Genomic DNA, 10,885 nt, shown 5'->3' with positions numbered 1-10,885 from the left:
TCATCTATAAAATGGAGACCATAACTACCTTATCTACTTCACAGGATTCAGTTAATAAATATAAAATATTTAAAACAGTGTTTTAATAAAAGAAAACCATCCAGGAGCCCAGGGACCATGTCCACCTTTATTTACCACTGAATCCCAGTAGCCAGCACAGAGCTTGGGACAAAAGCAGCATCAAGAGATATTTTTAAATAAATGGAGGAGGGAATTCTAAAATCTAGCAGTATTTACAGCAAGGAACAGACAGACAAGTTACTCTTCCTATAGGAGGAACGCAACCATATTAGATGAAGAATAGTTAAAAGCAACAGAGGAAGTGTTGCTGGATTAGACTGGGGTGAAGACAGGTGCAGGGAAGGCAATCCTCATATTATTTGGAAGGCCATCCTGGGGAAAAGAGCGTATATGTCTTATAGCTTCACTGGGTAGAATTACGACCGGGGAGTGGAAATACAAGAAAAAAACCAGGTTCTTTATATTAAAGAATACACAATCCCACAAGGTGCTGCGAAGTTGCTATTCCGGCTGCGCAAACTTCTGACGACCGCCACGCGGAAATGCTGACGCACTTTGCATTAAGGCGTCGTATGATTGGTGAAAATTTGGCGGGAAGAGAAACCAACAAAGGAAGTGACGTAAGGTGTCACCCATTAGCAGAGATGAGATTATATGGTCCTGAGATACGGAAGTATTACTGGATTGGTTGTTTTATTGAGACACCGCCCCATCAGCCTCACGAGGATCTTTGCTTCCGCTTGCGCAGCATGTTTTGACCTTAGTAAAAATGGCCGCAAAGGCTTCCGGCCCTACTGGGGGCAGAGGGCGTGTATTCGAGAACCTGGCCAGCGAAGACAGGATTCGTGAGCATTGATTGGCTGAAGCAAGAAGCATTTTGAACGCTGATTGGCTCCGTCATTCGCGGGAAGTACTTTGTGGCGCCAGCGAAAAGTAGATATAGCGCTGCGGCCGCAACAAGATTCTGTGGCGAACGGCGAACCCAGCAGACTGGAATTCTCTCGGTCTTTTTCCTGTGGAAATCGTGACCATAATGTGGAATAGTAATGACGAGTGGCGCGGAGGATGAGAATCGCAAGAATTTAGCAAACAGAGCGGGGGTTGGAGAGGCGTTTGGCCGCGGGAGGAAGAGGAGTTGGGGGAGGGGCGGGAGCCGTAGGTGGGGGCGTTTGGGGGCCAGGGAAAGGTGGTGGGGAAGATAAGGGAGATGTGGGAGTGTTTAGGTGGAGGGAGTGAAGTTTAGGGGACCTGTGGGTTTTTCAGAAGCTTGGAATGCAGCCCAGATACTAATGTTGTTATTTAAAACCAGGTGGATTTGAAAGCTATGGCAACTCCACCTTTGGGGGAGCTGGTGGCTACACACAGTCCCCTGGGGGCTTTGGATCGCCGGCACCTTCTCAGGCTGAAAAGAAATCAGTAGGTTGAAAGAGTATTTCGGTTTTGTTTTTTTTTAATCTGACCTTAAGTTCGTAACTCAGCCAAGTGAAAAAATTTTACGTGGCGAAGGATGTTAAACATGAACTGATTCGATAACAATGATCGAATCTTGAAATCAAGTGCTGTACGTTTGTAAAAAGGAATCTCACCTATGATTGCATCCACTGTTTCCTTGCCTTTATTTTGAAATTTATCAAGATAGATAATGAATTAACTTTTATGGAAAAATTAAACATACTAATAGCATATTTTACGTTAAGGTATTCAAAATAGTTTTTTAATTAAACTTGGCGAGGTACTCTAATATGGTGGAAAGAGCATGGTCTTTGAAAGTCATGTAGATCTATGTTCTCCAACACTTTGCTCGATAATATTGGACAAATTTCTTAACTTTCTTGAGAGTCGGTTTTGCACCTAAATAAATGAGATTAAATAATACATGCCTTACAAGGTGGTCGTGAGACTTAATATTATAAAGTGCCTGCCCCATAGTCGCTTTCAATAAATGGCCCCAGGTTATTATTTAAAAGAACTTGAGCTTTGCAGCCAGAATATGTTGTGTCTAGAATCAGCTTTGCATTTTAACTGGCAGTGAGTTTAGCAAAGCAACTTGAACCCTTGGTTTTGGTAGAGGTGGTTTTTTTCTATCAAATAATGATACTAGTATTATTCATATCACAGTGTGGCTCTGAGTATTGATAAATAAGCTAATGTATAAAAATCTGATCTGTAAAAAACTCTCCACATGCTTATTTACTCTTTCAGAAGAGAGTTTTCATTTAACAACTGCTGTTGATTTCATCCTCACTAGACACTCTTCTGTCCTACCCTTTCCCTTCCCTTTAAGATGTCTAGTGTGACCAAGCCTTTATCCCATTTTCCCTAGGATTGCCATCCAGTTGTCAGAACATCTGTCCTAAAGGAAATTATACCTCTAACTTTTTGTTATGTTTTTTTATGAGATTTAGAGCAACTCCAAAGTTCTGTCTCACTGGCTATTTCTCAAACCCTTTTCAAATAACATCTCTCGTCTGATGAACAGCCAGCTTGCTTTCATCATAAAGCTAGTTTCCTTGTAAAGGTCTGTTCAGGAAGCTAGTCAATTTCATATGCTGTCCCCACTGTGGTCTACTCATTTTGATGAGTCTCTAGTACAAAACAAACTTATCCATTCATCAGGAGCTTTGGAGTCACACAAACCTGAGTTTGAATTCTAAAGTGTTTTTTTAGCTTTTAGGCGTTTGTTAGTTATATGACCTTGTTTCCATATCTGTGAAGCTAGGATAATTAAGTTCCTTTTGAAGATCCAATTTTATATGTAAAATGCTTGGCGCAAAGCAGATGTTAAACGAGTGGTAGTTATTATTTTAATTGAATTTTTTGCCTACTCTTTCAGCGATCCCGAGCCCAGCACATTGTACCCTGTACCATATCACAGCTGCTTTCTGCTACTCTGGTTGATGAAGTGTTCAGAATTGGAAATGTTGAGATTTCACAGGTACATAGAATAATTTGTGAAAGAGCCACTTAATCATATGAAGAATGAAATAAAAATTACTTCATTTAAAAGTACATAAATGTTACATTGGTGTCAAAGCCAAACTTTTTCTTCTGATCTAGGTCACTATTGTGGGGATAATCAGACATGCAGAGAAGGCTCCAACCAACATTGTTTACAAAATAGATGACATGACAGCTGCACCCATGGATGTTCGCCAGTGGGTTGACACAGATGTGAGTGGGGTTACCATGGGACTTTGGAGATGTTGAACTTTTTTTAGTCTGTCTTTTTTAAGGTTCTAATTATAAAAATAATAACATAAGCAAGATATCAAAGGTAGTAACCTTAAAACGAAAGGTTAATACATTTGATTTTATAAAAGTTTAAAACCTTCTAAACTTTCCAAAACACTATAAACAAAGTTAAAAGACAAGTGACAGGAGGCACTAGAATGTAAATTTAGAACAAAGATTTTTTATGTTGGCACTGTATCCTTAGCACCTAAAACAGTGCCAGTTACATGGTGAGCCCTTAGTAAATATTTAAATAAATGGGAAAATAAATTTTTTGCAACATATTACAAACATTTAAAATGTTTAATTAATAAAAGCTCTTAACAACAAAAAGCAACTTCACCTTAAAGAAATGGGCATAGAAGATGTACAGATAATCCATAATAGATGAAATATAAATTGCAACAACAATAACAGCAGGTTTAATAAACATTAAGATACTGTTTTTAACTTATTAAATTAGCAAGGAAAAAAATAGAATTGCAATGCCCATTTCCAATGAGGGTGGTAGGTAGCACAGTGCCTCTAGCACTTAGTAGGCACTTAATTTGTTGAATGATTTGTCACCATTTGGAGAAGTGGATACCATTCTGTGATGGTATAACTATAAATTGGTATAACCTTTCTCAAAAATCAGCAGATGATCAAAATCATCCGTCATAAAGATGTTGACCTCATACACTACTGCTAGAGATTGACATTTAGGAAATAATTACATGTACAATGATTCAGATGCAAGAATGTTGATCATAGTATTATTTATAATGAAAAACTAAAAACAAAATATTAGGAATAGTGTTACTAATTAAAGCATGGTATATTTATAGAGTACGTCAAATGATGTAGAAAGCTATCGTCACAAAGAAGTGATTACCATAAATCGTTGAGAGGAAAAGAGCACATTATAAGATAGTATGTGTAGTACGATCCCATTTTTACAAAGTAACATGTATATGGAGAAAATAGACTGAAAGAAAATAACATGCTTTTTATCCTTTTTATTGTTTAATTGGGCAGAAGGCCTCTTGGTTTTTTATGTTGTTTGTTAAACAAACTTTATTCTGATCTAAGTCACTGTTGTGGGGATAATCAGACATGCAGAGAAGGCTCTAACCAATATTCAAAAATTGGATAATAAATAATTTGCTATTTTCACTTCAAAAACCACAAGTCATCTATGGAGAAATAACTTGCTAGCTCTGCATTCTTTAATTTTTGCTTCTCAGAAAAATACAGGATAATTTATTCACTAGTTATTGGAATACAGATTCTGAACCAAACTGCTTGGTTCCAGGTGTACAAAAATGAATAGGATGCAGTGCCTGCCATCAAGAGGCGGGGCAGATAATAAAGATGCCTGATAATACATGCTCATATAAAATGTACCATGCTTACTTATAAGACATTGTTAAAAATCACCTGAAATCCCACATCCCAGAGATGGCTACTATTATAACATATTTTGGTAAATACCCTTTCAGACATTTCTGTCTGCATACCTGCACGTATATTAGATGTCTGCATACAGTTTTATGTAAAGGATGATATGATATGGAGCTGCTCTGTAACTCTTTTCATTCAAAACTTATGGTGTGGAACTGATCTCTATTGTCAGTAAATATAGATTTATACCATTTTGAGTGACTGCCTATTCCATCATAAGATTACATCATCTGTTACTTAACAGTGGACCCAACTGGAGAACATTTAGCTTGTTTCCAGTCATTTGCTATTATAGACAATGTCCTAGTGAGTATCTTTGTGTACATTTCTTCATGATTATGAGGTAATCTCCTTAAGATGAATTCTTAAAACTAGATTTTCTAGAAGAAATACATATTTTATATTTTTTTTACTTTTTTTTTGCCTTCCATAAAAGAACCAATTTACATACTTCATTAGTGCATGAAAGTGCCCAGTTAGCTCTCCATACCCTTTCTAACAGTGGGCTTTATGAATCTTAAGTTTTTGTTTGATAGTTTAAAAATACAGTCTCGTCAATGAGAATTTTCTCATTTTTTACTTCTTTGGTTTTAGTGAGATGAAATTTTTTTTACCATATTAAACGTTAATTTGGATATTTGGTATAAATTCAGCTATGTAAAATAGATGAAGTGAAATGCAAAAAAATAGTTGATCTCCAGCTGATGGATGTTGGGGTGTTTTTTATTTTTAAACACATGTATCTTATTTTTTATTTTTTTATACTTGTATTTTATAATAAGAAAAAACTTTAAGACTCTACTTATATATTTTCTTATAAATAATGTGTACATGTTCTAGAAAACCCCAAAAGAAATGTTAAAATCATTTGTAATTATCCCAGTTAACCATTTTAACATTTTGGTGTGTATTTTTCCCCCACATGGAAATTCAGCTTTTTTCTATGTGTCACAGCTGGTCTTCCCAGACAATAAATAGAATTCTACATATGCCTGTTGTTGAGATATTTAGATTGTTTTAAATTTTTTAGTATTCTGTGCTGTAGTGAATATTCTTAAAGCTAAATCTTAATGCATGTTCTTATTTCCTAAAAGTAGGTCTGCTGTACTGATATGTATGTCCACCCGAAAGTTGTATAACTAAGAGCATTGAATGAGAGTGCCATAATTGTTTGCTTTTTTATGATGTGCATAACATAGAACTTTGGAACTGGAAATTACCTTTAGAGATGTTTTTATTCTAATTTCTGATTTTATAAAAAAAATTCTAAAACTTAGGGCAAACTAGTTAGTACTATATTAGGATCCTTTAACTCTCACTTTATAACTTTCTCTTTTTGTACATTATTTAGAAATTTTTAAGAGGTTTTCACCAACATCACTAAAACCTTAGTAATATGTTTATATTTTATTTGTTAGGACACCAGCGGTGAAAACACTGTGGTTCCTCCAGAAACGTATGTGAAAGTGGCTGGCCATCTGAGATCTTTTCAGGTGAAGTCAGGAAAAAAATGACAAAATGTATTTGCATGAAGCCATTTCTGGATTCGTGCCTGAGTTTAGAATACTGAAAATTTAAACTAAGTTTCTATGTTTAATGGGAGTTATATTGAAGTTATTTTATTATTTTCTTCTTCAAAGGGAAATAATGGGTTTTACCTTAATGCAAAATTAACAGAATGATAGAGAAAGAACAGGATCTCTGCCTACAGTTGCCATCTCTGGTATCCATTAGATGTAAATGGGCAGACCCTGGATTTAGAGCCAGGATACTAGACTGCTTGGTTGTGTAACCTTGGGCAAGTCTTGAATATCTTGGCTAGTTTGGGGTTTTTTATTATATTTTATTGACTATATTTAGATTAACCTTGAGTTACAAATTTTAAGTATGTAACACATTTTTCTCGTGTTAGCAGAATATTATAACCAAGAAAAGAGCCATGGCGTTTTGACCTGAAATTGACTTGAATATGCTCATCCTTTATTCACATTTTTCTCTTTACTTTAATAGAACAAAAAAAGCCTGGTAGCCTTTAAGATTATGCCCCTGGAGGATATGAATGAGTTCACTGCACATATTCTGGAAGTAGTGAATGCACACATGACACTGAACAAAGCTAACAGCCAGGTGAGCAGCTTCACTCATCGTTTTCTCTTCCCTGGAAGAGCATAGGCAGCTTCTGTGCTCTGGCTTTGGTTTTCTTGACATTCTGAAGGTCGAGCCAGAATAAAGGTATCACTCAGTTCTTACAATGTTTTGTCCATGAAGTTTGCCATGCTGTTTTATTCCAGATAAAGCACTCATGTTTTTCTCAGAATGACAAGTTCCTAACACACACACACACACACACACACACACACACACACCCACACACACACACACACACACACCCCCCCACTGGCTTGGATGGCTGGAGCCTAAGACAGCCTTCATGTGTAGACATGTAGTTACAGCTTGAGCTGCAACTACAATCGTCAGTCTATATTCAGAGAAAAACCTCAACTGGGACAGCATTTTGCTCCTTTCCTTCCAGCCTATTGGCTAAATAGAATTTACGCATCATTATTTTATCACTGAAAAGATATTTTTTGCTTCATATTGAAATTTCTCAATATTAGTTTCTGTTGTATGAATTCAATTTGGCAAGTCCATCTAGGTCCAGGCAAAGGGTTTGTTGATTCTTGTGTTGGAATGTCCTTCAATGATTCTAGTGGCAAGATGGAGGATAGGTTACAATAAGAGAGACGAGAGGTCTGAGGAGCTATTAAAGATGCTGTTGCATCTTACTCTGTGCCAAGCACTTTGTTATCTCTGTGGATACAGAGATAAATGCTTTTGTTAGAAAAATACTTGTTGAGCCTAGTACGTGCCAGTCATTCTAGGCCCTTGGAATATAGCACTTAATCCAGAGATGAATAATGTGTCTGCACTCGAAACTTGAGAGAAATGGGCAATAAACCAGAAACGAATATATAATTTTAGATTGTCGTAGCTGTGCTGAAATAAAATAAAGTAGGAGAAGAGAGTGATGGAGGAAATATGAATGGTGCAATGTAGATAGGGGAAGAACAAACCAAGCAGAGGGAATAGAAAGTCAGAAGCCATGAGGCTGCAGTAAGCTTGGGATGTGTGAGACCAGCAAAAAGGCCAGTCTGTCTAGTGAAGCAGATGACAGGGAAAACAGTTGGATGTAGGCAAGGAAGCAGGACCCAGATTGTGTAGGGCTCTGTAGGCCATAGTAAGGATTATTTTATTCTGATTGATACCAAACCTTTAAAAGGTTTTGTCTAGGGAGTGACGTGGTCTGATTTACCTTTTTAAAAGCTGACTTGGGCTGCTGTATGGAGAATAGACTATGAGGTACCAAGAATAACAATAGAAGTAATTCAGAGGAATGGTAACATCTGGGATAAGGAGTGGTTAGATTTTGATATCATTTGAAGGTAGAGCTGATAGGCCTTATTGAAGTGTTAGATATAGGATATAAAGAACAGAGGATTCAAAAATGACTCCTGGGTTTGGGCTTGAGCAAGTAGATGAAGGTAGCAATTTTGGAGGATAAAATCCAGCGTTCTGTTTGGACTTAACAAGGATGAGATACCAGTTAAATATCCAACTGGAGAACAATGAATGGTTAAATGTATAAGGTTGGGACTCTAGAAAGAGGTAAGGACTAGAGATAGAACTTTGGGAGTCATTGTATAGGTGGTAGATAAAGCCTCATGAGCTCAGACAACTAGGGAGTTAAGAGGTCAGAGACTTGAGCTCTGGTATTTTAACCTTAAGTCTGGAAGCAGAACAGGGGCTAGTGAAAGTCAAGTTGCCAGGTTGGTAGGAGGAAAACCAGAATGTGATTCTGTAGAATATTGTGAAAAGAATATTTTAAGACGGAGTAGAAATCAATTGTAGAACTCTACCTAGAAGTCAAGTAAGATGATGAGAGAGGTCTGCTGTTGAATTTGGAAACATGGATCTTCAAAAGAGAGGCTTCAGTAGAGGAGAGGAGAAAAGTGGGTTGAAGAGAATGGCATTTTGGTATTTATTACTATCCTTGGTAACATATATGTATCAAATATGTGATATAAACGGTTTTAAAGTAAGCATGGGTGGTTAGGGAGTGGAAACTGGGAATGTAGACAGTTATGTTGAAGAGTAAATAAGTCTTTTCCTTCAAAGGGTTTGCATTATTAGGGGTTCAGAGCACTTAAGTAGTGATAAGTGGCAAGTTCAGGGTGCCATGGAACCACAGAGGATTTCCTATCCTGATCTGGACATTAAGAGAGGCCTCCTGGAGGAGGTTATGAGGGGGCGCTATCTGAAGCAGGACATGAGATCATTTCAGCAGAGTAAGAAATAGCATTCAGTTCAGTATTATTGGATCATAAAATGTAAGACTTCTATTTTACCAGCAGGCAATGTGAAGTTATCCAGCTTGAAAACAAGGGACCATGACTGATTTTTATTTTTTTATTACCTCAAAGCAGTAAACATCTAATGAACATTTGTTGAGTGAATGAATCTCCTGATTTCTCCTAATGAGTTTCTGCGGTGCTCCTTTATTATGGGTACTGAATATTTGATCTGTTATCCTCACTTATTCAATTCAATAGATTAAACAGTGAGCACATACTGTCCACCAGGCACTGTGCAAAAATGAAAGGGCTTGTGGGCGTAAATAACAGGCAATTTTTGTGATGGCTACTATAGGAGAGAAGGGGCCAAATGCTGTGAGAGCCAAGAAGGAAGGACATGATTTAACTTGGCTTGGGGAATGTCAGGGAAGGCTTTACAAAGACAGTAGTAATTAAGTTGGCCTTCAAAGGATGAGAAGAGAGTTTACCGGGCAGATGAGGGGAGAAATATTCAACAGGGAACATGTTTGAGTCAGAGGCATGTTTGTGGATGGCAAGAAGTCCAAGTACAGCTGAAGAGTAAAGTGTTGCAAGGGAATGTCAAGAATAAAATAAAGATTTTGTGGTCTAATTGTAGTAGGTCTTGAATGTCTAGGAGTTTTATATTATTTTCACAGGCAGGGGGAGCCACTGGGAAGCGTTTAGGCAGAGAGTGATGTGACCAGAAGTTATTACTTAGTAGCAATGAGAAGGGTTGATTGAAGTAGGAGAAACTAGCAGCTGAGATACCAATCAGGAGACCAGGGGTGATGATCTGCTTGAGCTGAATGACACTGAAGATTATATTAAAAGACTGTGGTGACAAATTTTGGAAAGTAAGCGAATGGAGACTTACACATGACTAAGGTCTGCTTTAGGTTCGAGTTTACTAATTGAGATGAAATATAGAAGGGCAAATCGGTTTGGGGAGGAAGGTAATGAATTTCATTTTGAAGTGTGTGAGATATCTAGGTGGTGGTATCCAGTAAATGGCTGGAAACAAGGATTCGTGGTCTAGGTGGAGGTCTAGAAATAAATCCTGGAGGAAGTATCAGCCTTTTGGGAGACAAGTAGAAAAATAGGCTGATAGAGGATATTGAGAAAGTGTGATTTGAGAGTTAAGTGGAGAACCAGAAGAATGTAATATCAAGAAGTCTAGGGACACTGTGAGGCCCAACGACAGGCACGTAAGGGTGCCTCTTTGCTTCCTCTCCTGAAAATGTAAGCACTTGAGTACCTTACAAGAGGAATGTGGTTAGCCGTGTCTGCTTTTGAGGTCACGTGTTACCAGGGCTGAAAAAGACTATTGAGTGTTGGTTGAAAAGTCATTGATAACTTTGGTTAGAACAGTTTCAGAGATGGATTAGGGAGAATCCAAATAGTGGGAGTTGTGGAGTGACTAAGGAGAAGGGAAATGAAAACAGTGATTATAGTCCTTTTTTTTTTTTTTAACTTCGGTGATTAAAAAAGAAAAGAAAAGATGATGGGAACTGTGTCTCCTTTTCTCCCTGTAATGCTTCATGATGCCTAGTTGACACTCAAATGCATGAGTGATTAAACACCAAAGATACCATTATAGCAAACATCTGGGTAATTTTCTACTCAGTGCTAGTTCTCCTTTGGTACCCTCCCATCACAAAGAAAAGGAGGCAGAAGGCATCTTTCTCTCTGTTTGATATGGTGTGCTTCAGAGGATTATTTTACCTTCCTTTGAAATACTTATTAAATAATAGCTCTCCCTTCCATTGTAAATACTTGTAATTGAGAAAACTGGTTAAATTGCTTTTTGTAAGGTGCTT

The 10,885-nt window shown here is 37.4% G+C and overlaps 1 protein-coding gene across 1 annotated transcript in view; it reads left to right on the top strand.

The window, feature by feature from the left end:
* The first annotated feature begins 803 nt into the window (after positions 1 to 803).
* Positions 804 to 10,885, top strand: part of RPA2 (replication protein A2) — a 12,360-nt gene continuing 2,278 nt past the window's right edge. The window contains exons 1-6 of the mRNA XM_011358053.2: positions 804 to 1,064; positions 1,331 to 1,437; positions 2,855 to 2,956; positions 3,079 to 3,192; positions 6,114 to 6,188; positions 6,706 to 6,822. Coding sequence (XP_011356355.1) covers positions 1,055 to 1,064; positions 1,331 to 1,437; positions 2,855 to 2,956; positions 3,079 to 3,192; positions 6,114 to 6,188; positions 6,706 to 6,822 — 525 coding nt within the window. The 5' untranslated portion in view covers positions 804 to 1,054. The remainder of the gene's footprint in view (positions 1,065 to 1,330; positions 1,438 to 2,854; positions 2,957 to 3,078; positions 3,193 to 6,113; positions 6,189 to 6,705; positions 6,823 to 10,885) is intronic.

The sequence above is a fragment of the Pteropus vampyrus genome, unplaced genomic scaffold (assembly GCF_000151845.1).
Source record: "Pteropus vampyrus isolate Shadow unplaced genomic scaffold, Pvam_2.0 Scaffold36, whole genome shotgun sequence".
NCBI lineage: Eukaryota > Metazoa > Chordata > Mammalia > Chiroptera > Pteropodidae > Pteropus > Pteropus vampyrus.
This window is presented reverse-complemented; position numbering and strand designations above follow the sequence as displayed.